The following is a 25,380-nucleotide window of genomic DNA, read 5'->3' as shown; positions in this document are numbered from 1 at the left end:
GTCACATTTTTGTCGATTCCGGCACAATACTTGTTTGCATATTTCGTCAGTCTGCCTAATTTGTTACTTTTTCTAATTCCTTGAGGTGACGAATTAGAAGAATTTTACTGTATTTTTCCATATATTACCTTCAGTGATTTTCATTCTGTGTTCCGCAGAACGACAGTGTTCCGTGCACGATCGGCAGGTAGCCTACTTCTCAAAAGAATAAATGTACTCAGTTGCGCCTCTGTACGGCTGCATTGACACTGTCTGCTTTGTAAAGCGCTGTAGAGCAACGCATTCTGCGATGGATACAGCGCTATATAAAAACTAACATTATTATTATTATTATTATTAGAATCATGACTCTCCAATAATACGACATTATGTGATCGCGGTAAGACTTCATTAGTTAAATGGTAATACCATAATATGTTTCCCATAATTCAGCTGCAATAATGTTCGTGAATTTTTGCGCGTGATGTTGTTTTAAGTGAGGGAGGGAGCTGCGCAGAACTCCAACCTCACTCTTTCGTCGCAGGCCTCAGAATCCAATAGCAAAACATGGTCAGGACGATTGAGTAAAGCGTGAGATACGGTAAGATGATCATATCGCCTTTCGTGTCACGTCATGCTCTTAGGCACGTCCTACAACTATGATATTGGGTGGCGCCTAACGTGCCTTCCTGTCCGTTGAACCACATCAAAGATGAGTTTCTTTCGTACAGTTTGCCAAACACCCAGGTTTTCAACAGCAATAAGCTTAGTTCAGGCATGTGCAACCTTTTTTACTCGCGGGCCAAATATGAAACTTTGCATGATAACGCGGGTCACGTCAACCTTTTTTTAGAAGAAAATTTGTTATCATTTTCTAATGAAAGTAAGTTATTGCGTAAAAACAAGACCGAAATGCGCAAGTCAACAGAGAATGATGGTGTTGCGCAACGTCAAAAGTGAAACTTTTATGTGTATAACGTTGTAAGGTAATTTACACTAATGAAAGAGGTGTAGGGTTTCACCGTCAGAGAAGGTTTTCTGTACACCGTGCCTTGTCATTACAATTTTTGTTTCCAGAGACCTAAAAACTTTCCCAAAATGGTGGTGGCATACTCTCTGTACTACAAGAGCAATACTGTGGCGAAGTTTTACCGGGAATTTTGTAAGCTCACTTACTCATTATGTCTCCGGTTTTCACGCAACCATTATCTTAAAAGCACAAAAAAAAATTGGGAACAGCGGAATATTGACTACAGCAAAACATCCTAAATATCATGCCCAAAAGCTAGTTGAAAAAAAGCAACTCCCAAATCTAAAAAATGATGCAAATTTAAAAGAATAGAAGTCCAAGTTTACTAAAAAAAAACTGCAAGGTTGGCAACACTATTCTACACATTTTTAAGTGCAAAACTTGCATTGCGAAGCAGTGTTATTACATCAAAAAGCAGCTTCACCGTAACATTAGGCTACACAGTTCAAGAAAATGTACACTTGCTTTGATGTTATGATAAGGTGCTATTTACAAAGTTTTTACGATTCATTCCGCCCTTCCCTCAGCCTGATTCTACCGCCAATGCTGGAAGCAATGAGGTATAGTTTGAGATAGCTGGTATACAGTATAACCTCCACTTTTAGTATTCTCCTGAGTAATACGTGGACCGCGGAAAACATCATGGCGAGCTGCACCGAGTCTGGTGGTTGCCAGTTTTGGCTCCACTGCAAAATAGGCTCAGATATTACATCGAAAAACTGACCAAAAGTCAACAAACCATGATGATTACGTTTGTTGTTTTGTTATACAGCATAATTTTAATTTTTAAAGGTTTGTTGACGTTTCGTAGAGATTATCTTCATACACAAAAAAATGTTAAAAAACAATGCACTAAATTGTGTTAAGATCTTTAAATATTGTGGTTGGTTTTATATTTCTTGCATCTGTACGTTATGCAGTTTACTAAAACTGTAAGAGCTTATCCAACAACATGTCTACGAGATGGAGAATTTTTTAACAGTATTTTGTTATTGTTGCGGGTAACCTTTTTCCAGAAGAGAATAATTTTATTTGTACAGCCCACAAACAGTTTTATAATCTGTTTAGTAAAAAACTGCATTACATTGATGTTTAATCTTTTTTATGTGAAGTTATTTTTATGGTATGTCTATCCTGTCAGTACCAACACTTAGAAAATTAAAACATGACCTAAGAGGCTCAGTTTATGCGCGCTTTTGTGTCAAAATGATGAGCAGCCAGTATCAATCACTTCGTGAACTTTCGCAGAAAATACCAGGCCTTTTAATTTGAAACTTGATACACTACTCAAACTTAAGTAATAGTTGATCATCTAAGTACGTAGGCTACAAAAAACATTTGGCTCCAGTTGTGAGCCTTGTTAGAACCAGCAAAATTTGTTTTATAAAGAACACAACTGTAAACTATAAAAGTCTTAGTGATTTTCCTGAAACAAGCTATGAATGTAAACCCACCTTTTATTGATAAGTATAGTCTTGTAGGTATTGTGCGTAACGATTGGATGTTGCGCCACCATGGAAACAATTAACAAATGATACAATTGATTACTACGTAATTACTAATGAAGAAAAGTAACATGTAAAATTAAATAGAATAAAAAAAAAAACTTTTATCAAATGAATTAAAAGAAAACTAATATGTTTCTTCACTGTAGATTCGGCATTCAAGAAATTGAGTACTTTAAAACAATTACGCACGCAAATAACAATTAACCAATCAATAAAATCCAAAATTAATGGCTGTCTATTTTATTTAGTCAATTATATTGATAAGGTTTTCTTCCTAGTCGAGTTGCAATACGGAACAAACAGTTCAGTAGGAAATTGTTTTGCGCAGCTCGCCGCGTTTGCACAAAAGTACCGGAACTTACTTTACTAAGCCGCTAGCCTGCACCAAACGTGAAACATTATTCAATCACACCCAGACAAGTAGTTTGTGTTTACTTTATTAATTGGAGTCTTGAGTAGAACCTCACGCGGCTATTTAGGAGGCCGACATTGAAATGCCATTTCTAATAGTAAATTAAACTAATTCATACTTTTCAAGCGTGATAAACCAAGGCTAAAACAGAAAAACCCTCCACACAAACCAGCCAGGATAATATTTTATGAGAAAATTAATGCTAAAAAGGCAACCTAAAAGATGAAATGCTTAAATACAGACGAGGGATATGGTTGAGAACCGATTAGCGTACCGTAATTGCAATTTTCGGAATTGCCTCTGGTGATTTAAGCTGCTTAAGCTCAATGCTATGCCCAAGCACAGAACACTGTAAATGACTTCAACTGTATTTTTTGACATTACAAAACTGGAAAAGAACACCATCACAGTAGAACAACAATATCAAGAAACCAAACCACTTTTGGTCAACACTTATATCTTGGCCTTGCATACCGAAGAATTTTATTTCTGCCGCAAGCTACATTGAGTAGGATACCCTAGTCGACATTTCAATAAAATTAAACGCAGTGTCAGGATTAAAACATAGTTCTAGAACGGACTAACATCAGTTAGCCTAACGAACAATTAGGCGTGTTTTCTGCCTATGTCGGAAAACACTTTCATGGTGAACTAAATTGCAGCTCGTTCCAAAGCGGACGCTGTACAAGATTTCTACCAACCATAACAAGGAAATCGTTAAAATGAAAAAGCATTGGAGCAGTGATTTTACCAGTTCATAAAAAACGGCAGTGAAATCGAAAAAGTTACAGTTTGAAATAGTGTGTCAGTCACACTGTGCGATAGCTGGAAACTAATATGTGGGTGCTAGACCTGGAACAGGTGCAGTACGGAAAAGATATAGGCTAGGCAAACATTACATTTTTTCATTGCTTAAATACTGCGTGGTTACAACTTACTGAAACTGATAAAAATCAATTTCAATATTAAATCTGGAAAAATGTCTTGTTTGTTCGACCAACAACCCCAAGTTAATCATGAAAACACTGACTGGCAATCGGTAGGTTAAGTAAAAAGAAACTTTCGTCCAAACACGTTAAAAACTTATGAAAAATAACACTTCGAACAACAATAATTGTAAAACAAATTTCGAAATTTTTAAAAACACATTTTTTATTGTCACTTGTTGAACCAAATATTTACGAGTTTAGTAGCCTTTAAACTTTGTAGTCATAGCACTAAACCTTAGCAAATAGTGCTACTTGTTTTTTATGCTTTTGTGGTAGGCTACGGCATGAGCAAGCCAAACCTCCACCAAAGCTTTGTCTTGTTTTAAGTTGTCTCTGAAGCAGTTGGTCAACATGTCTGGCGTTCTTGGACTTATTTCCAGCCAAGACATTAATGCCGCCTCATGAAGCGGAGAAACAATTAATTCTTATCCTTTATGCCAGTGACGTAGCTGGAAAGAAAATCTTAGCGAGGGCAAACGTCATTCCACATGAATTATAATGGTGTTAAAACGTTGTAATAGTATCAAAGCATTTTTTCAGGGGGGTACGCAAAATAAAATTTTTGGAGAGAGGGTGATTGCCTCTCTACCCTGTGGCCACGTGCTTGCCTTATGCAACTTGTAAAGTCGCAGCTTTGAGGATGACCTAACACATAGATAGACATCTTAAGTCAAGCCTGCGGGTAGCGGTTTCTTTTCAAACATTGCCAAAAGTTTACCAAAAAATCGAGATTAAGGTTTTGCACCAAACGCAAAGCCACATCATGAATGGCATGTTATATATAGAACGCCGTCACAGTGGTGTGCCGAGACAATAAATTACATAATGCATTGAAGTATAAAGCAAGCTTAGGCTTTGAACAAGTGGCATGTGCGGGCCATTCAGAAACCAGTCACTTGACCCTTTTCAAGGATACGAGTCAAAAACAAGGACGAAACATCGTTTAAAAAAAAAAAAATTATTAGCGGAGTTTCTGCAAGAAATAAATTGGCATAAATAGAAAAATAAATAATATGCAAAAAAAAACAATTTTCTGCCGATCGGATTGTTCGTGTCGTTAAAAACACGCATATCTAAATCATTGCAACTACAGAAATATACACAAATAGTCTACAATAATACGATATATACGTGTTTTGGCAAAGACGCTATGGCAACTTTCTTTACAGCCGCATCTTTGCAGCCACATTACGCGGTACATCATCGTTTACCGTCTTGTTCGCAGCATGTTAGTTAATAAACCACCTTTATCAGTGTCCTTATGTCCACTTGATAGCGTGGATGACAATACAGTCTTGCTATCAGCCGCTGGCAAGAGAAGAGGACGAAGTAAGTTTTCGTGGGATTTTTTTAAAACCCCTTGCTTGTTGAGACCATTGTATGGTCGTGTATGCATTGTGGGGGTGGGAGTAGAGAGGAGAAGTTCGAAGTGCTCACCAGGTTGCACAAAGCGAGGGCGAGTTCTCATGTTTTGGTCTTTTCCAACAGAAAGGAATATGTCTCTGCACAACAATAATTTGATCACAACAAGGTTTTTTTTTTATTAATAAATAGGCCTATACCGTGCTGTTATCTTCATAAATTAGTGTAACGAGTAATTTTAACGGCTCCTATATACAGTACACATACATACAGCCTGTGTGCATTAACAGTGAGGCAATTTAGTGAGCTTGTCGTAAAAGTGCTAGCTATACTCTATTGAGAAGAAAAATATAAAATAATTACGTTACTAAAAGCTATCCAGTGTCCATACAAAATCGAAAGTATATGCCGCTACCTATAAGTTGTTGAACAAGGTTAAAATGTGCTCATAGCAGTTATGTGTCCACATGATGTCCAACGATAAACTCGCACATTTTGCAAGCTAGTTTGTAACCTTGTGCTTGTGTGGGCAGCATATTAGCCTATTTGTGTTGTTGTGAATGTGTGTATCGCAATATCATACGAAAGTGTGACGTGTATGCAACTATACATACCAGCAGCAAACAAATAAAGTAAAGTTTAACCTAGTTCATCAATAAAATTTTCTTACTTTTTCTGTCTTGAAGCATCCAATATTCTAATGCGCTTTAAACGGACATTTTCATTGGAGCAAAAAAACACCGTCCAGCAGGTTGGTCGTTGCCATCTGAAGGAAACCCGCTCCACGTTGCCAATGTCGTTGTTTGTGTCTTGAGTGACAAGAAAACGATTTGTCCGACCAGCGTAAACGTGAAACGTCAAACCACTGTAGAAGGTATAAGGTAAAGGTGAGTCCCACTCCCATACAATAATTGATCCAGCATCGGGGGATAAGAAGATAAGGTTCTCATTATACAAAGCCTTCGGCACTAACGAGAGTAGGATGGCCAGTTCCTTTCTCTCGGCCGCCTTTCCTTCAGCAACTACGCCCACCCAATTTATTACACCCTGGGTAGAGGTGAGCGGTGTTTTTCAACAACCAGTTTAAGCCGGGAGTCAAACCAGGATTGCATGACTGGAAGAAAAGTCACAAAACGTCGGTAAAAATTCGTTTAACCTTTTCAACCCAGACTGGAATTCTAATTCCCAGGCCAGATTTCTACATGGTGCTGAGAAATCTGGCTTTCCAGCGAGCGGGCAAGCCTTCATTGCAACGCGTAGGCAGCCCATCCTCAGCATACATTATTCTACAGTAGACGCGCACCAACCAATATTGAATACTTTTTACAAACTGAACTAAACGCAGTAAACATATTTTAATAAAAAATCTTCTAAAACCTATTGCTTTTACAAATTCTTTATAAATGATTTCAAGTCAAAGGAAACGCCGATGAACCGAACTTACTCATTCAGAGCGATTTCCTCCGTGCTTCCCAGACTGCCGTGCAAAGTAATGAACAATTTAGTTTTGAAGCCTCCTTTGGCAGCACTGCTGCTTTTTCGCCAGTGAATGCGAACTTGGTAGTGGTTGGCTGCAATTACAAAAATTAAAATCAGTGTTGACATCGCTTTGTAACCTTACACAACCCGATATACCACAGGGAAAAAATCTTGAAACGAAACGTGCTGCCTTACCTGTGTAAGGGGATTCGCCAGAAGTAGAAAGGTAATATTGTACTTGCTTCTTGCTGTGAGTCAGGGGTTCCGCCCAATAACCCATTCTGCGACAACGATTTCTTCCTTTGCACCGAAGGCAGATCCCACGCTAAAAAATAAACCATTATATTCCTATGTTGGCTAGTAAAAAATTAAGGCTTTACTGTCGAGATTTACAAAGTTAAGATTCTTCATACCCCTCGATGCTGCCAGTACGTTTGTGAACGGCCAAAAGTTTATACATGCTTTTATAATCTAGTTACCTTCCAAAGAAGCTGGACTGTTATAAAATACCTTGAAGTTGTCAAAGTTGTCGCACTTGTAGCCCATCATGTGAGGTAAATCACCGGTGGCATTGATACTGTACTTGAAAAGTTCTGTAGCACGTAGATGGTCGCACGCGGACGAGTCGGTGATGGCTGTAAAAAAAAAGTCAGTGTCAATACAATCTGCATTGGTGAAAGATGTACTAAACATTTCGTAAAATTTGCGTGCTCGGTAATTTTTTTGATTGGCAACCAGAGTAAACAAACATGATCATGTAGCTTTAGTAGAAACTAACCTAAAAATATGCAAAGAAAGGCTTGACATTATGCATCTTGTTTGTTTGTGAGATAACAGTTAACCACCTGTGGATGAAATGAGAAAACGACTGACTTCACGAGCACTGCAACAAGCTCGACTATCAAAAAAGCGAAAACAAAACTTGTCACCATGCCAATGCATTTTTGTTGGATGTATTCAACTAATATATCGCACAGCAACTTCAATTCCCTGAGGCGAGCACGTTCAAGATATCTTTCAAACCGCGTGAAAGCAACAATAGGCCTACAGCGCTCTCGCGAATTAAAATCAAGCTAAATTCCTCAGCAACTCATTGACTTCTTACGACAAGTTTTTCGTGGTTTCTACCATGATGTCGCATCAATTTGTCAAATATTAGTGGTTGGATCACTCATGAACCTGTTGGGAATGTTCACTGTGACTGACCACTTTAATTCCAAGAAGCAAGAGTTGAAAAACTAGGCGTCTGCTTGAAGGTGTGAAGAGGGGTTGCAAGCGTTTCTATGCAAGAGAGGCCACACAAATATCGCACTACATTCGTTGTCCAGCGTAGAAAATGAACGATGGAGAATATAAAATATTAATTGGCGTATATCTCCAAGTATGGATAAGTTAAGGTTCGAATCAGTTACGCATTTATGTTTCAACGACAAGATAAATTAAGTGAAAATATGATTAAATCGGAGTAAACAAATTTAATACGTCGTAAAGAGTAGTGGCGGCTTGTAATGATTTGCAATAGAGGGACGGCAATCTTGATTCGATAATAAAGAGTCCACAAATCACAGTTTATCACAAATCCTTGTGATTGTTGATGGTAGTCCACACTACGTGTTTGTTTACAAGACTAGGGCAATTCGAAACGATTTTTGTTTGGTCGAAACGTTTTTTAGTCTGTGAAAAGGCGGTCCGAAATGAAACAAAACAAATTTTTCAGAAGAAAAATAATTTGAAACAAAATTTTACTTGGACAATTTTTCAAAATAAAAAGAATTCTTCGTGTTTTTATAAATAATTTATTGATGAATAATAAATTAACTATTAATAATAGTATTTTTAATAAAATGTATTTTTATATAGCGTTGCATCTATCACAATTATGCGTTGCTCTCAGCGCCTTAGAAGACAGTCAAAATATTTGCCTTTTACACAAACGATTGGAATTCTTAGAAAAACGTGGCACAAGGCCACCCAGCTTAAATTTTTCGATGCTTTTTGCATTCTGAGATTCATGTTCGTTTCGAGGAACAAAGGAAATTAGTCTTATAATGAAACAAAATTATTATTATTAATTATTTGCATTATACAAGAATGTCCATATTCGAATTAACAAACCAAAAAAGATACTCAAAAAATAAATGGCGTACAGTTTAATTAACACAAACAGCAGCGGCGCTAAAGTAGCCAAAAGGCAATCCAGCACAAACATTGGCAAATACAATGGACTGCGCTGCGGTCAGCTTAGTAAAACTTGACAGATGTTGAAAGCCCAGAGTAAATCACAAAGAACAAAAAATCAAAAAAATGGCACGTGGAGCATGTGATCGTAGTGTTCAAAATTTTTTGATTTGTACAAAGTGTCAGAGGACATTAAAGCTTTATCTAGTTCTAGAGAATAGCAAGATTTATAGCAACGTTGAACAAAGGCATAAGGAGATTTTTGCAAGAGAGCTTCACAAGAGCGAAACAACATATTTTTTACTGTTTGTGAACATTTATTATATTTATTCCTCAATTCGTTTGCTGTGTAGTATACAGAGATTTAACTTTGTCTTGGTATGTCATTGTCATCTGGTAAAGAGTTGATATGGACACCCAAACACTTAATGTTTTCAACAAAGACTAAAGAGAATCGATTCCTGGCCAGTACAGATTTTACAAAAAGAGATAAACAAAATGTTTTCAAATACTTTGTTTTACTTTAATTACACTTCAATAAACAATCAAACAACTGAAATATTTAAAAGATAGTAAATGAACTTTTGTTAACAACAAGTCAACAGATGCTATCTCGATGGTTGGTCAACTCTGTTGTACCAGCAAAAAATGAATGGGACCAAAATCAAAGTATGAACAATCAAAAAAAAATCGATGATTAATCGAAAAAAGTGCAATATCAAAAACCAAAGTTACGATGTTTCTCAGCAATTTCATCACAAACAAAGAATTTAATTATTTACCACTCGTGCTGACAAGACAATAGTGAAGATTTATTCAGGCAAAAGAAAACGAGAGAATGACGTCTTGTGTGATTTCAGAAACACGCCATTTTCACACCGGTTCCACATGACAAAAAGAGGTGTGTCATTGTCGTAAAGACCTTGGGATAATATGACGACAGATGGTCTGATTCCAGCAAAATCGATGCTTTCACATTCACACAACGTTATCGGACATAACAGCAACGCAGTACGCTTTACTGAGCTCAATAATTTAGACATGCCACTGCGATTACGTTGCAGATGAATCAGCATCGTAGTTTCATTCAAGAAAAAACCTCGTGACCGTTTTCGTGTACAAACAAGTTTGCTACACATCACTGAGTACGGCACTACACAAGGCAACCGCAACTTTCTTAACTTTGTCGTTTTTAACATTTGGTTTGCTTTAAATGTCTACAATCTACACAGCCGCTAGTTTATTCGACTATTGCTTGCGCAAACAAAATTTCAAACAAGTGTTCAACTCAACAAATACCACTAATCCGTCTCGAAATACAAAAAGCCTCCACCCACTGAAATGACACTGTGTTGATTATATTTTTGGTGTTTCTTATTGGCTGATACAATTTGGTTGAAAAGCAGGTTTTCGCTGTTAGAAAATAGAGTATGACAAAAGGAGAAACTGGAATAACAGTCTCCAGTTGTCAAAGTGAAAGTTATTTTGAGCACCAAATAAAGTATGGAATTTTTTGGAACTTCAAATCAATTGAACATCTTCATTTTACTATAGACTACGAAGCTATCAATCGTAGTAGTAGTTGTTGGTATTCAAATGGTGTGTCAATGCATGACATCATTGCAGAGCCCCTCTTAAAAATATCTTTCCAATGGCAGTGGACATAAGTGCCAACCTTGAACAAATGTTAACTTCAGCACTCGAATTTCAAGTCAACAGTTACGTTCAGGTGGTCAAAAAGGCGAGTGTTATATGAAACAGTTGCCAAATTATTATAAGAGCATATTTCTCCTCGCCAAATCACATTCCACAAAACCCTGGAGGCTATTTTGTCCGCCTTATCTTGACATCAAGGTGATGCACGTAGTTAAAACCTACAAGTGAATGCTTTAGCATCCAAAATATAAACAAGGTTTGATAATTCGTACTCAACAAAACGAAACGAACGAAAGCAATATCGAGATCAATGAGTAATTGCTACAAAAGTCCAAGTTTGTTACAACATGAACACCAACTGAATACGTTTAATGCTGTCAATTAAAACTGCGATAAGAACACACAGAAGATGACGCAGTAGTTGCACACAAAGTTCAAAAATAAACAAAATCTTTCGAGAGTTTTATAAAGCAGGAAAGTGATGTAAAGCGAAAAGGAAATTCCCAACTGTTTCAAACAGAGTACATGAAAAGGAAACTTAAACTTCTTTCCCTATTCACACGCTGTTAACTACAGTAGACGTCACGGGACGCCTTAGATTCCGCCTCTTTAACGTCCAATAGAACTCCACAATCTAAACTGCCCCTTATCGATTAGAATTAATGTTTAATTTTCCATGCTGCTGGAATGAAACAACGTAATTGGATAAGTACTTGTCCACCCCCACATTGCAGCTGGGCCATTCGGTAACAACTCAAAGCAATTAGTTTGTTTAAATATAACCTGCTTCTACAGAAAATGAAAACTAATTAAGATGTTTTGAATGGACCAAGTGTTTTACTTCAAGAAAAATTTTGTGCACATACATGGCATCCATGAAGAACCATCTGACTGGGAATGACAACCAGTCTGTTCGGCTCCTCCGTTAGGATAAAAGTCGATGTGACCTAAGTTTCGATTCAATCCAACAGCTGAAACAATACAAGGAAATAAGAGAAGCAAACAAGAACGAAAATATCAATCAGCACTTACACAATTGCTATCATGTTACATAATTGTCCGCGACATGGTGTAGCTGCACTGTTTCCCTGCTGAATCAAGTTGTTGTAAAACTATTTTTACAAACCCTCTGCCTATTAAATTTCATAATATTTACAGTGAATTTTTGCTGATTGGTGCGATAAGGTCATGAACGCATTTTCAACAAATGAACAAGTGTGAAGGGGGCGTTCTTCCTGGCTATCACCACAAGGCTGTGTAGGCTACTCACTAGTAGAGCGAGCAATTGCGATTCGCCAACCATACGGTGATACCTCCACGCTAGCCATTTAGAGTAGACCATCCAATCGATTAGATGTTTCTCAGCAGCCGATTGTAGCAAGAATTGATACCGATAAACACAGTGTTTTGCCCATGAGGCTGGTAGAAGATGTTAATTTATCTTCACTTTTACAATAGCAACTAACCCATGAGAGAAAAAGTGCTCGTATCCGTGTGAATAACATCCACAAATTTAGCATCTGTCTTATCCAACCGCACAGCAGGATTATCATAATTGAAAGCGGGATTTGCAGGATCAAGTCCAGTGATGCGACCGATCACACTCTTCTTTCCTCCTTCTTGAACTTTCTTCCCAGCAAATCCTGCGACGTGAGCTCCGAGGCTAAATCCAATGACATGGAAATCTTCGGCTCGAGCATCGTGCACTTCCTACAAACAATGAAATAAAAATTTTGACGATTCTTATAAACTTAGATACAAACATGGTTTATGTACGACTTTACGCTGAATTTTTGTACTTAAGTAATCAGTAATTACCATTAACATGTTGATGAGAAGACCAACTTGAGCACCAACAACCCTAGTATTGGAAGCAGCGTTATCGTACTTCACAGCAGCCCCTTTAAGCCAGTTGATTTGAATGACGTTGACATCTTCATGGAAAAGAATTGAATCAGTGGAATCCGGTATCCAACTTTCTAAGTGCTTACGTTTGGTCATCTGTCAAAAAAAATATGTGAGTGCCAACACACCTTGGTAGCTATGGGCTACATCAGTTAATTAACTTTAAAAAAATACCTATTTTTAAAAAAGGTAAAACTTACCGCAAAGCCGTGGATAATAATTTTAGTTGGTTTGCTTGAATCAAATAACGAGCCCGTGAGGTTCTTGCGCTCAGGTTTAATGTGTTGATTAACGTGAAGGTTGCGACGAGTCCGCAGATAATATTCTGTTTGAATCTTTTGTGGTGACATGGGCAATGGCATCGTTGGTGAAAAGGGAGGAAGACTTTTGAAGCATCCCAAGTGTGGATAACATACCGATTGTGACGATTCTCGGCGACTTGGATGTCGATGTTTGCTGGCTAATAACAATAATTATTTTACAAAGACAGTTGATTACACACAACATGTCTAGATAGTGGCTTTAACACAAAAAAAAAATTTGAGAACATAATTTTAATTTTTTTAATTTGAGTTTAACTTACCTATTACGGAGTTCAGATCGAAGATAACAATCGAAAGAAAAACTTTTATAAGGATTGTCATTATCTGAGACATCTGGAAGAGTTTAGATAAGAAATCTTATGTGTTTACAGTCAAATTTATTTGCTTTGCGTAGCACTGTCGCTTGTAAAGAGTAGAAGTTCAAATTAAATAAGAAATAAATAGGCTGAACGTCCAAAACGCTACGCAAAAACAAGCAATCTGAAATACACTATAAAAATACAGTAAAAATCACTAAGTTTAAAGTTGCAACAAAATCGAAAACGAAGAACTATCGAACTCAGCTGCTGTCGATATATTTTATGAACTCAAATAAAATTGGTTGAGTTTGTAGCTCTGGTTTATTTATTGTGTCTCTCCAACGTAATAGTCAACAACCGAAATTTCAGTGTCCGAAACTTTTCGATTTCACAGGACTCAATACTCAATAATTTAAGTGACTATCAACGAAGTTGCGACGTTGCTTCTGGGACTTGTCTGCTCTGAAATGAGCACAATCGGTCTCTCGTTTTAAAAGTCGTACGATATAAAAAAAACTACAATCAATCAAACTCTGACCTACCTGAAGCAAGTTGGGACTACTAAGCAGTGTGCTACTATTCTGTTTATCGAGTTTTGTACACAAACTGTACATCTCGTCAACAGGATAAAAAGTCTATCTGGATTCAAAATTATTGAAGCCTGAGTTTTCTATTCGTGATTTTGTTCTACTAGAAGAGTTTCTTGGAGGCACGTCCTTCTCTGCAGTCTGCACTAAATTCAACTCAGCAAAAAAATTTAAAGGTCCTGCCCTTTCAACCCTCTGCCCGACCTTCCTTAATGACTTACTAAGTCATCTATGGTGCGACGCTCGGCTGTACAGAAGAATGAATGAATGTCTGTTTTTTTCCCTTTTTCTAGTGGCACCACAAAACCGACCAATCAAAACACTACGATGTTTTTCGAAAAAATAAGCTTCGACCCGAATTAGTGGCAAATTTACCTGATATTGACATATTTCAAATCTTAAATTCAACCAGTTTTCTTTTACTCTTTATTTTAAAACTTTGCAGTATTATATTCATTGTATGCGTGGTAATAGTCTACGTAGCTTTAAAGCCTATCTTTTGTTTAAGTCTACCAGGCTAAGATACAAGCCAATGCCTAAAACAAGCTTTTCGCAACACATGATTCGCCTTTGCTTAGGCTCGTATGTGTTAAAAATATTCACAAAGTCTGGATACGTCAAAAGAAACTTACTGAATTGAAATAAAGTATAAATCGTGCTGTTTGCATCAACTGAATGTTCCAAGTTTTTTTGTTTGTTTTTTCCTCGGTCAACAACCTCTAATAACCTCTCATGGCTTGAAGTTGACCTGTAGTAGCTTTTGCCTTGCGTTTCACATTTTATTGACCGCAATGTCATAGCACAGCTTGGATTTTCTCGTTTGTTTCTGTATTATGACGTAATACTCACCCAAGCACTGAATATTTTTGGAGGTCAAACCTGCTTGAATTCAATTTAATTTAATTTTCTTTGTCAGAATGCAAAAGAAATGATATTGTGAAAAAGAAATACAGTAACAAAACCAACAAAATGTAAACGTGGCAAAACCGTAATGGTTTAAGTCTTAAGACGTGCATAAAAAGATCTAATATTGCGGTATATGCATCGATAAATATAGTTTAGCACGGCCACCAAACCTGATACTTTAAAACAGTGCTCCTTAAACTTTTTTAGTTTTGTTCACCCCTAGCATCTATTTCCAGATTTCATGCACCCTTGTCTCATGATGTGATAAAACTATCTCGTCTATATGGTATATAACAAAACATTTTTATTATATTTTTGGTTTTGATATTTATAAAAAAATTTGAAATTTATAAAAAAACAATTACCGTAGCCTAGTTTTGATTAATTAATATTAATATTAATAATTTATTTGCATCAGACAAAGCTGTCCATATCCAAAACAAAACAACAAAATAATACACAAACTGCAAATGCACAAATAACGAACAACAACAACGAAATAACATCAAAAAATAACAAAATAATACACAAACTGCAAATGCACAAAATCTCAATAAATAGGCTATCTACTGTTACAAGTTTACAGACAATGGTACGGTAGCGTTACAAGTTAGAAGAACTGAAAGTATTGAGAACGATAAAAACAATCAGATGACATGGCAGCCATCAAAACTAGTTAATAGCATACATAGAATTATTATAATGAAGACGGTAATTTGATATATAGTCTGAGCGTAAAATGCGAAAATATAGGGCCGCCTGGAATAAATTGCGACCTTAACAAATTTGGTATCGTTGGAAAGCTTAATTCCTCTAGTTTAGGATTATCACTCTCCTCCAACCAGGGACCCTTGGCAAAAAAAGTTGTGGCCGTTTTTTAAGCAACACCTTGCGCCGCTAGTGGCGCAGCTAATCTAGCTATGTTTTCAGCAGAAACAGCAAGCCATGTAAAATTCTGGCAGTCGAAGTTGCTCCGGTGACCACTGTGGTATACATCTTGAACTCTGAGCGTTGCGCAAAAAGAAAAAAAAAAAATAGCCATGAGGTTTGTAAGTAACTAGGCAGTACTGAGTAGGTTTGGGACAGCAAAGATTCTTGATCTACCACTCTGCACTGGCTGCAGTACTAGCCTAAATATCACAGAACTGAGTACCGTACCAGGCAAGCCTACCGTAGTTTAATTTGTTTTGGGAACTGTTTGCAAGAACATCATTATCAGTACCGTAAGTTATGTCAGGTTATTCATTTAATTTGGTTTGCAACAGAAGTCAAAACGTTAGATAGGGTACCGGGCAGCAGGCGATACACATTACACAGGTGCACTAGGCCTATAACAGTGTATACAGTACGGTATGCTGGGCTATGATGAAAGTTAAAGGAAACAGGTCTAAATGTTTTTTACATGCAGCATGTCTTATCATCTCTAGCTTATGTTAAATTTTTGAATTTTCTGTTGTTCTTTTAGTTGAGTTCTCTTTCATTTAACATCTTGGATTTTAAATGGCATTGCATGCAGGTGTGAAGTATTTGTACCAATGAATGCAGTATGGTAGTAGTAGTAGGCCACTGTTACCAGTGCACTGGTGCACAAACTGACAAAGGAAGGGTGTTTATTGAGACCTGGTAGCTTCTAGTGATATCCATGCAACAATACGTTTTCTGGTAATTGCACACACTATCAGTTAAATAAGGCCAGCCTACCAGTAGGAGCTATGGTTCTTGTTACTTCTGAGACCACCTGTAAAGGCTATAACATATTCAGATATAGATTAAGTTTGAAAGAGGAAATGTTCTGTGTGGCCATTTTTTTCCTAGGTCTGATGTTAGTTTTCTCTCTTTACAGCTTTAAAGATTTTTATGAAATACCGGTAATGATTTCTAAGTTGTATAGCTTAGTTTATTAAACAGTTAGAATTGATAGACTAGTTTTCAGATGTTATGGAGATAATTGAACAATGGAAAATCAGAATCAAGCTTTTTATAATGAAAGTTTATGCATCAAATGCCAATCTCATGATTTATCAAAGCTACAAGAAGTGAAACGAGGTGGACTGAAGACATTAATCAGCTATGCACAAAACATTGGTGACAGTCATCTTTATCAATATCTAAAAGAAAAAGAAGAGAGCGAAAGTAGTTGTAAGGTGCATGAGGTGTGTCAAAAATTACTTGCTGTTTGCTCATGCTTGGAGTGGATGTGATACAACTTCTGCAATATATCAACAAGGTGCCAATATAATTAATCAGCTTTGGTAGCAGTACATTTTAATCTTGCTTTCAGTGTTTTATATATAGTGTTTGTTACAGTGTTTTATATATTTCTGAACTGCTTACCATGCTTGTCTGAAAGTACATTTTTACCATTTTCTGATCAGCTTTTAAAAGATATGCAAGAATTCAGATGGCAGTCATTACCAAATCCACTCAATATTATTCTAATATTGTAATACTTTTATTTGGAATGCCAATGTATGGAGTGTATGCACACATTATTTGGTGACAATGATTAATTATGTCATCTGTCTTGTTGCTTAGGAAAGCTAAAGATGTTCAATTACCTGAAGAAGGAAGAATTTCAACAATCTGCTGATGTATTTGGGAGATTAGATTCTACACGTGAGCAAATAGCTGATGCTGGAAGAGATTTGTTATTGAAAAGGTTAGTTACTGGGACTGTATTGGTGCACAGTTAATTAAATAAGAAGAAATGAAAATGTTGCTGAGTAGCCTACCAGTCTGAATGAGATTCACCGATAGTAATGCTATATTTTGTTGATCCATCAAGCTTTAGTGCAAAACCTGCCGATTCACTTGGCCAACTACGGTACGTCAAGTACATGCAGATGGTTGCAACAGCTTCCACTGTTCATCCTGAAAGATTGCCACCCACCGAAGCTGCAATTCGTTTTCATTCCTTCAGAGTACATTTGCAGGTGAAATAATAGTGCGTAGCCTAATGGTATTGTAACACAATACCCGTAATCATTTAGTATAAAAGCGTCTTTGCTGTATAGATTATACCACTTGAAGATATTTTTCAAGAATTGTTTATTGTCGGTAACTTCAAAATATTACAGCAAATTGCGCTATTAAACTGCGGTAAGGAAAAGATGCAAGTTATAGCAAAACAAGTTCCGTTATAATATGACTAGCATAAACATGTGGTGTAGGCTACTACAAATCAAAAATTTTATGGCAGCAAGACTTGATTTATCTAAGTTGATATAAAACTGTTGCTTCAGGTATGTCAGTGGAAGCATCTTGACACTGAAATCTTGGATCTCGCACAATGGGGATGCAAAGCTGACGCAGCAGGTGCAGTTATGCCAATAAAGGCCAATTTAGATCCGGCACCAGAATGGCTATTGAACGTTGTACGATGCAAATGCAAAGAAGGAACAAAAAATCAATGTGGTACAATGTCTTGCAGCTGCAGAAAACATGGCTTAAAGTGCGTAACAGCATGTGGAGAGTGTCGTGGGGAAACTTGTTGCAATCTCAGTTGTGTACAAGAAGACTGCCCTGAGGATTGCGACGGTTTGATCATGTTTCAATAAATGATCTGTTCTGCCAACAAATTAAAATCAAAATTTTACAAGTGCTCCAGTGATATTAAAAATGTTCTATTCCGTTCATATTGTACTCCAATGTATGCATGTCATCTGTGGGAAAATTATCATCAACGTAACATTAATCGCCTGCGTGTTGCCTTCAATAATGCATTTAGAATTATACACAATTTGCCTAAACATTATAGCGTACGTAAACATCAAGTCTTGTGCAACATTATAACATTTGATGCATTACTTCGGAAATATGTTTTTTCTTTTGTTGGAAGATGCGAAGTATCCGAGTGGTTAGCGCGTTGGGCTCGCATTCGAGAGCCTGCATGTTCGACTCCAGCCACCCGCACTTGCTGTTGTTTCTCTGGGCAAGAAACTTTACGATAATTGCCTCTACCCAGTGATCGATTTCGAGTAATGGGTAGTATCAAATTTAAGTCATAAGTAGAGTAGACAACCGGAAACAAACATTGCCGTCGGCTGCAGCGTGGGTCAGGTGTATGTCGGAAGGCGTACACCGATGCATAGCGCTCAAGTCCGCTTTCCCGCAATGCAGGATAAAGATAAACAAACAAACTCTATTGTTGCCTCCCTGATGAGGTCCGATTGCCATCGTATATCAAATTATCGTCTTCATTATAATAATTCTATGTATGCTGATATCTAGTTTTGATGGCTGCCATGTCATCTGATTGTTTTTATCGTTCTGAATACTTTCAATTCTTCTAACTTGCAGCACTACCGTACCATTGTCTGTAAACTTGTAACATTAGATAGCGTATTTAGTGAGATTTTGTGCATTTGCAGTTTGTGTACTATTTCGTTGTTGTTGTTCGTTATTTGTGCATTTGCAGTTTGTGTATTATTTCTTTGTTTTGTATATTGACACCTTTGTCTGATGCAAATAAATATTATTATTTGTGTCGCCTATTGCCCAAATTTGAGCTACCCGAAAGATTCCACTGGATAGTTGAGCTGTACTCCTCAGACATGGCATATCCACTAGCAGTGTGAGTCGAATTTTCACCGTCGACAAGAACAATAGTTACACGCCTTGGGCACTGGCAGCAGTGACCGAGTGGTTAGCGCGTTGGGCTCGCAGTCGAGAGCCTGCATGTTCGACTCCAGCCACCCGCACTTGCTGTTGTTTCTCTGGGCAAGAAACTTTACGATAATTGCCTCTACCCAGTGATCGATTTCGAGTAATGGGTAGTACCAAATTTAAGTCATAAGTAGAGTAGACAACCGGAAACAGACCTTGCAGTCGGCTGCAGCGTGGGTCAGGTGTACGTCGAAAGGCGTACACCGATGCATAGCGCTCAAGTCCGCTTTCCCGCAATGCAGGATAAAGATAATAAAACAAAAACACTCCACGGCATAATTATTGAAGTAAAGTTTTAAAAATTTTTGCATTTTTTGTATAATGCCCATAATATACTCCACTTGTAGCGTTTAGTTTCGTCATTAAACCGGACCTGGGGTTAAAATGCCCCTTTGAATCATTATATGAAGCTCCGTTATGTCTAAAAACGATTTTTAGAACAAATGTATTGGATCTGCAATTATCATTGGGCTGAGAGTAATAGGTAAGCAATTTTAATTTGATGACGTCAGAGTGACGTCATTTAAATATAAATAATCTTTTATCAAATGTGAGTTGTCTCTTTCTTATACACATAGCGAAAAAAGTTAAAAATGAGCCTAAAAACTTGTGCAAAAGGAAAAATATAGTTTCGCCACTAGCGGCGCAAGGTGCTGCTTCAAAAACGGCCATAACTTTTTTTGCCAAGGGTCTCTGATTGGAGGAGAGTGAAAATCTTAATCTAGAGGAGTTAAGCTTTCCAACGATACCTAATTTGTTAAGGTCGCAATTTATTCCAGGTCAATACGTTTTACGCTTAGACTAATACGGTAGCAATCAGACCTCATCAGGGAGGCAACAATAGAGTTAGACGATACTTCGCATCTTCCAACAAAAGAAAAAACATATTTACGAAGTAATGCATCAAATGTTATGATGTTACACAAGACTTGATGTTCACGTACGCTATAGTGTTTAGGCAAATTATGTATAATTCTAAACGCATTATTGAAGGCAACACGCAGACGATTAATGTCACGTTGATGATAATTTTCCCACAGATGACATGCATACATTGGAGTACAATAAGAACGGAATAGAACATTTTTAATATCACTGGAGTACTTGTAAAATTTAATTAAATTTAATTTATTAAAAAATGAAAAACTTAGAATTGATTTTGTTTTTGGAAATTCTCACCTCTTCACTGAACAGATTGAACACCTGGAATATCCGCCCTGCTCGCAAGCTATCATCCATTTCTGATGGTTCACTCTTATTCACCCCTTTCGGTTGGTTCACCCCTGCAAAAATTTTATTCACCCTGGGGTGAACCATTCACCTGTTTAAGAAGCACTGCTTTAAAACAATTAGATGAATTAGTTAAGAATCAGTCGCCTCCTCGTTCCTGAAACAACTGGAGCTCCAATTCTTAAGGTAATGAGAACACGACTGAACCTAACAACATCACAAAAACAAACTAACACACACGCACAGGGTCTACGAGAGAAGTCAGCACTGGTCGGGAAACAATACGAAAAATAGACCCCATAATATTTTTTAGCAAATATACAACTAATTTGTATCTTGCATTGCATGTTCATGTTAAGCTGAAATTAGCCTACTTTCCTCAGCATGAAAAGAACTTCGTTCAATGTAAAAATCATCAATAATCACTGGATTACACTTGCAGCAAAAATTCCATTGAGACAAACTATTTTGTCTAGAAAGCTTTGTAAACACACAATAGGCCTACAGGCAACAAAAATAGTTCAACCAAGCATTTAATTCAGGAGTGTTCAAACTTTTTCCTATGCAAGCCAGATTTGATAATAAGTGTTCGCGGGCCAACAGCCACAATAATTTTTCGGAAAACTGCAAATTGAATTTATATGATTTTTGTGTTTCTGCCTAGGCCAAAAATAACACATTGTACAACAACAGGTGCGGGCCATACAAAAACGTCTCGTGAGCCGGAGTTGGCCCGCGGGCCCAATTTTGGACATCCCTGATTTACTTGAACCCTTTCTGGACTTTTTGCAATGCAAAGTTACGGATCACAGCATCAAATGATAAAATTTTGCGACGTCTGAATTGATGCACAACATGTAGGCCTATAGTTGGGCTTTTCAATCGGTTTTGAGTCATTGGCCTACTGGAGCGCAAACAATTTTTTACAAATTTCAGTAATTGCTAAAACCACGTTCTCAAAGCGCAACCGTTGAAGGTAGCTACCGGAACACAAAAAAAAATCATAACAAAACCACTTGGAAAAATCTTTCGAAATATGGTGTGGTTCATTCTGGTTTGCAGCTGAAGTTTGCTGCGTGGCTTTTTGTCAAAAGTACCAACTCATCCAAAATGTCTTGAAAAATGTCATTGTTGTAGCCTACAAATGGTTTAAATTTGTCCCACATGCCCGCAACTGCACAACAGACATACGATAAAATTTTCATGGAACTTCAAGCTCATCGACGATATGTTTGAGTTTGTTGATACATTTGTCAATTCCAACAACTATCGAATTCCCTTTGCAATGTACGGTAAAATACATTTCCTTCGAATGATTCAGCTAGTTAAATGGAGTTATAAAAGTGTTCTGTCCTCAGGAAAAGAAAATCATTTTCTTTTAAATTTAGTATAATTGCCACTGCAACTTTAGCTTGCGAGTATAGTAGCCTACTCTTCTCAGCTTTCTCTTACTTAGATTACATCTTCCTTTAACTTCATTAAATTCGTCAGTGAATCTTGTTTAGGACCTTAATCCACATAATGCAAAGCAGTCACAAATTTAAAACTGCTAGTTGTAGGCTACTTTAGCATTGACTCAGCTTCCGATCAAGCTCTTGGTTCCAACTTGATGCATTTAAGAAACGTCTTTAAAGCTTCAATTGTAAAAGGGTAATGTAAAGCATTGGATTTGACTGCACGACGCCTTGATTACCCTCTCGAAGTCAATTTTCTTTGCAAGATGATAGGACAGCTTTCTTTAGATTTTTCAGAATTTTTCCTCTGACTGGGCTATAACTTTAAAGATGCCACAAGCTTACAGATAATCAATTACTCCAAAAATGATAAGACATTTGAACAACGCTGTCTGTAGGCAACATTATGAATTCCAACTAGATTTAGCCTAAGCAACAACATCCATAAACAAAAAACTCAAATAAAGAAAAAACTCTACCTTCCAAAATCACATCATGAGAAGCATGACCACCAAAAGGCTACTTGACCACACGAAAACAGAAGATCTTTTAACTATGACAAAATCACATCCAATTGCAGCAATAATAAAATCAAAAGTTTTAAAACTGTTCGGCCACACTAAAAGATCACAATTCGGAATCAGCAAAGTTTGCACAGAAGGAAAAGTAGAAGGAAAAAGAAAACGTGGCAGACAATCAAAACGATGGCAAGACAATATCCATGGACTAATAAATAAAAACTTTAAAATGCTACTATTTAGAAGTCCATGCAATATCCAATCATGGACCGGACTCAACTTGGCGACACTGGGCGAGCTGGCTCAAAATCGCCACCGGAAGCAAATAATTTATGTTGATACGCAATCTGCTGCAGGCGGAGATGATGACTGATGATGATGATGATCCATAAACAAAAAATATACAGGATTTACTTTCTTAAATGGTGCTTGGACTGATACCTTTACCTTTCCCAGATAACTTATGTTGAATACAACTTCTTATGCCTGGCCAACCCAGGTTTTGAAGTCAAGGTTCAGTTGTTAAGCAAAAATAGTTTCCGCTTAGCTAAAACAGCACCAGTTTTCAAGTTAAAACTATCAATACAATCGAAACCGTTCAGTGATACAGAAATCATTTCAGCTTCAGATTTTACGTCTTGAAGTTGTTCAACATCGCCTACCTTAACACGAAATCGAAAATGATTTGTTCTTGATAAGAAGCATCGAGAGTGACATTTACAATGATTGAGAAATACTTGGAACTACGCACTTCATTTAAGAATTTGTTATTATTTAATTGGTACATTTTTACTTTAATACTAAAAATGGGCCTCCCTCAAAAGTGCAAAAACAAAAAACTACTCGTTTTTCCTTTACAATGTTTTGCTAGGGGGGAAACTGGCCCGACTTCACCCCCTCTCTGAGCCACTGCACACGCACACATATTGTAATTAGGTAACGGATTATCAAAACAAGGAGGACTATTTCCCAAAAAAAAAAAATTCTATCTCGCTTCTAGGTTTGGTGGTTGTGCAATTTTAAGATATAACACTGTTTTATCGATGTATATTTTAAACTTTTGGGTTTTGCCATCTTTCCCTTTTGTTGGTGTCAAATTCGTATGTTTGCTTTGCCGTTCTGTACATGTTTGCGCCAGCAGCAAAAAAATAAATTGAATTGAATTGAATTGAAGGACTATTTACAGATTTTATACGGAAGTAAAGTGTTCGCAGTAACGATATTAAGTAGCCTATGGATTACAGAACAAATACATAATATAGCTCATTATCAAGATAGAATAGTTAAAAAAGCTTTGTTTTTTAAATTAATTTCCTGCACATGTAATAGCATAAGAAGCATAATAATATAGCAGCGTGTTTTTGGTATCGCCAAAAAGAGTTGAATCATCTTTTATAGCATCAGTCATCAGTGAGGGATGAAGTGTTTTTAGTATCGCTAATGAGAAGTTGAGACTCTTTGGTAGTGCCGATGAAGGATGAAGTGTCACTGTCTGAGTTGTTTCAAGCATCTTTTCCAAATCAACCTAAACAATAATCTTACGAAAAGTCAAGCGATCCTCTAAACAAACATAACAGCTTATAATAAGCAGGGGGTATAGTTAGCAAGCAAGCTTGTACTTAGTGATATATTTTATCTGGCAAATATTATATTATGCAATAGCCTACGGTATAGTAGCTTATTCATGCTGGAAGAGTAAGATAGTAATCATCATCCTTATCCATTGGTGGCCTTTGGGGTGGGAAAACTGGGCTACCGCCCAAGGCAAGCAAATTTATGAGGCCCGCGCTTATCCAAAATATGCACAAATTTTGTAAAAAAGTACCGTAAGTACAAACAACAAAATAGGGGAAAGTGGTGTAACGTGGACCAGTGTGTAATTTGGAATAGTCCCCTAACTCAAAAAATAAAAATCGCTTTGTCAATATTTTTGAACAGCTTGAAAGAAAAAATAATAATAGCCCGGATGTGAAAAACTCAGCTCATTAGGTTTAGAAACGTGGACGGGAAATTGGAATTTGTGGTTTTGGGTATGTTGATGTTATTTTGGGGAGTTGATTGCTAAGCGCTGAGACGTTATTGGCATGACGTTTGAGTCTGATATGATGTTGGTATTATCTTTAACCTATAAGGAGATGTTGTGCTCAATTACAAGACTTGTAACCAAGTGTGGAAGTCATAGTTGGTAATTTTTAACAGTGCATGACAGTGTGTAATTTGGACCAGTCATCTCACCTATGCAGCATCGCGTCAGTTCAAAATTCCCAAAGCTGTAGTGTTAAAACATGTCCATAACAGGCTACCAATAAATATGCTACACAAGTGTCAAAAACCATTGGTCGACAACTTGATCTTCCCGAAAATATTGAAGATCAACCGGTCAAACATGTTTTGGAAATGGAGTGAAGATTTTATGGTTTAGGGGACATAGATTTAAGAAAGCTTGCATATGACATTGCGTCTGCCAATAATATCAATACCCGCTTCAACAGTGAAAAGGGTCTGGCTGAAAAAGATTGGCTTAAGGGATTCTTGATTCGTCATCCAGAAATTTCATTTCGAAGACCTCAAGCAACTTCAGTTGAAATTATATACTCCAATGGTCAAATACACACCCCAATGGTCCAAAATACACACCATATGTGTAATTTGGACCATTTTTGAACATTTTTTATTGCTTAATTATTCTGTATTTTTTTATTGTATGTGATTTATATTTTCTACACTGGTTTGCAAGTACCTAGACTGTATCTGGGTGAAAAATAATACACATTGACCGAAATTTGGCTGAGTTGTGCTTATTTTTCTTTAAGGGGTTCAAAATACACACCTTTCCTCCACAGGCTACATTGTTTTGCTTAACAAACTAGACAAATAAGCAAAACAAAGCCATCGATGAA

The 25,380-nt window shown here is 37.0% G+C and overlaps 2 protein-coding genes across 3 annotated transcripts; one reads left to right on the top strand and one right to left on the bottom strand.

Moving 5' to 3' along the window:
- Nucleotides 1–3,017: 3,017 nt before the first annotated feature.
- LOC145778050 (pancreatic lipase-related protein 2-like) lies at nt 3,018–13,821 on the bottom strand. 2 transcript variants are annotated; one of them, XM_082589451.1, is made up of 11 exons: nt 13,663–13,821; nt 13,082–13,154; nt 12,699–12,958; nt 12,412–12,594; nt 12,060–12,303; nt 11,460–11,564; nt 7,270–7,394; nt 6,955–7,084; nt 6,725–6,851; nt 5,951–6,145; nt 3,018–5,420 (listed from the first exon to the last, which is right to left on the bottom strand). In XM_082589451.1, the coding sequence occupies exons 1-11, from the start codon at nt 13,732–13,734 to the stop codon at nt 5,126–5,128; spliced, it is 1,809 nt and encodes a 602-aa protein (XP_082445577.1). In that variant the 5' UTR covers nt 13,735–13,821; the 3' UTR covers nt 3,018–5,125. The 2 variants fall into 2 exon arrangements, with proteins under 2 accessions (XP_082445577.1, XP_082445578.1); XM_082589452.1 differs by lacking the exon at nt 13,082–13,154 and having other exon boundaries at nt 13,663–13,796.
- Nucleotides 13,822–16,659: 2,838 nt separating this feature from the next.
- Nucleotides 16,660–24,886, top strand: LOC145778952 (uncharacterized). Its single transcript, XM_082590540.1, has 5 exons — nt 16,660–16,840; nt 17,149–17,272; nt 17,399–17,546; nt 17,856–17,987; nt 24,779–24,886. The coding sequence occupies exons 1-5, from the start codon at nt 16,762–16,764 to the stop codon at nt 24,884–24,886; spliced, it is 591 nt and encodes a 196-aa protein (XP_082446666.1). The 5' UTR covers nt 16,660–16,761.
- Nucleotides 24,887–25,380: the final 494 nt, after the last annotated feature.

The sequence above is a fragment of the Aplidium turbinatum genome, chromosome 10, assembly GCF_918807975.1.
Source record: "Aplidium turbinatum chromosome 10, kaAplTurb1.1, whole genome shotgun sequence".
In the NCBI taxonomy this organism is placed as follows: Eukaryota; Metazoa; Chordata; class Ascidiacea; order Aplousobranchia; family Polyclinidae; genus Aplidium; species Aplidium turbinatum.
Note: the sequence above shows the minus strand (reverse complement) of the source record. Positions and strands in the feature narration are given on the sequence as shown.

Bases quoted from the DNA above. Each gene is read 5' to 3' on its own strand.
- LOC145778050 (XM_082589451.1), bottom strand. From the start codon at position 13,734: ATGTACAGTTTGTGTACAAAACTCGATAAACAGAATAGTAGCACACTG. The intron at 12,304-12,411 runs GTAATTACTGAT...CATTGTTTGTAG, and splicing joins TTCTCATCAACATGTTAATG to GAAGTGCACGATGCTCGAGC. The intron at 7,085-7,269 runs GTATTTTATAAC...TTTATTTTTTAG, and splicing joins ACAACTTTGACAACTTCAAG to CGTGGGATCTGCCTTCGGTG.
- LOC145778952 (XM_082590540.1), top strand. From the start codon at position 16,762: ATGAGGTGTGTCAAAAATTACTTGCTGTTTGCTCATGCTTGGAGTGGA. The intron at 16,841-17,148 runs GTGCCAATATAA...CTTGTTGCTTAG, and splicing joins TTCTGCAATATATCAACAAG to GAAAGCTAAAGATGTTCAAT. The intron at 17,547-17,855 runs GTGAAATAATAG...CTGTTGCTTCAG, and splicing joins CCTTCAGAGTACATTTGCAG to GTATGTCAGTGGAAGCATCT.